We start from the raw sequence: 868 nt of genomic DNA, 5'->3' as shown, positions 1-868 counted from the left end.
AAGGGCGTGGCAGGATCTTCCCTTCGACGGTGGCAGGGTCCCACCTGCAGCCCGTGTGGGAGGCTAGCTGGTCCTTGGGCAGGAGGGGCGGCTGAGGTGCTGAGGCCGGAAGGGACTTGGCTCCACTCACAAGCAGGGCTGTCAGAATCCAGTGGGCAGGACCCAGAGCGAGTCGGGTGAGACGTGTCTGGGCCCCTCTCCCAGGTTCCAGGACCTGAGGAGTTGTGTACGTGGCACCCCAGGTCACTGCTCACACAGGCTGACCCTAACACGGGGTGCTGTGGAGCACCATGCCCTCCCCACTAGGAAACAGCCGGGCACGTCTTACAAGCTTTGCACCTGCGGTGGGGAGACGGTGACCTTGGTCTCCTGGCTGCAGGAAGCCGAGCTGTCTCCTCCCACGGCTGAGGCCACTGTTCCAAGCCGGCCCCGTGCTCACCCATTTCCCAGAGGACAAGGGGGCTGCAGGGGATGAATCCGTCCTGCCTCCCCTCACCCCACAGAGCTGGCGGCGCTGCGGGTGGTGGTGGCTGACGAGAAGGGCAGCGGCCTCAGCCTCATCAGGGACACGTATGAGCTGCACAAGGACCACCCGGAGGTGGCGGAGAACGTGTGCTTGCTGCTGGTCCACCTGGCTTCCTACCGTGAGAACCCCCGTGCCACCCCTCCGGACGCCAGCGGGCAGGGACATGCTGCTCCCAGCTCTCCCCGGAAGGGAGGGACCCCGCTGACATGCCCCATTCACGTGACCCACGTGCCCACCATGCGCCAGGCTGGCTGGTGCTGGCTTCTGAGCCCCAGGCGGGGTGTTCATGCCAAGCCTCAGTAGGCCGGGGCCCAGCCAGGTCCTGCTGGCAGCCTCAGAAGT

General features: G+C 66.1%; 1 protein-coding gene across 1 annotated transcript in view; it reads left to right on the top strand.

The window, feature by feature from the left end:
• STKLD1 (serine/threonine kinase-like domain containing 1) overlaps nucleotides 1–868 on the top strand; it is a 49,764-nt gene that overhangs the window by 33,679 nt on the left and 15,217 nt on the right. Inside the window, exon 15 of the mRNA XM_015572374.1 lies at nucleotides 474–644. Within this exon, the coding sequence (XP_015427860.1) occupies nucleotides 474–644 (171 nt within the window). The remainder of the gene's footprint in view (nucleotides 1–473; nucleotides 645–868) is intronic.

This window comes from Myotis davidii, unplaced genomic scaffold (genome assembly GCF_000327345.1).
Source record: "Myotis davidii unplaced genomic scaffold, ASM32734v1 scaffold609, whole genome shotgun sequence".
Classification (NCBI taxonomy): Eukaryota; Metazoa; Chordata; class Mammalia; order Chiroptera; family Vespertilionidae; genus Myotis; species Myotis davidii.
Note: the sequence above shows the minus strand (reverse complement) of the source record. Positions and strands in the feature narration are given on the sequence as shown.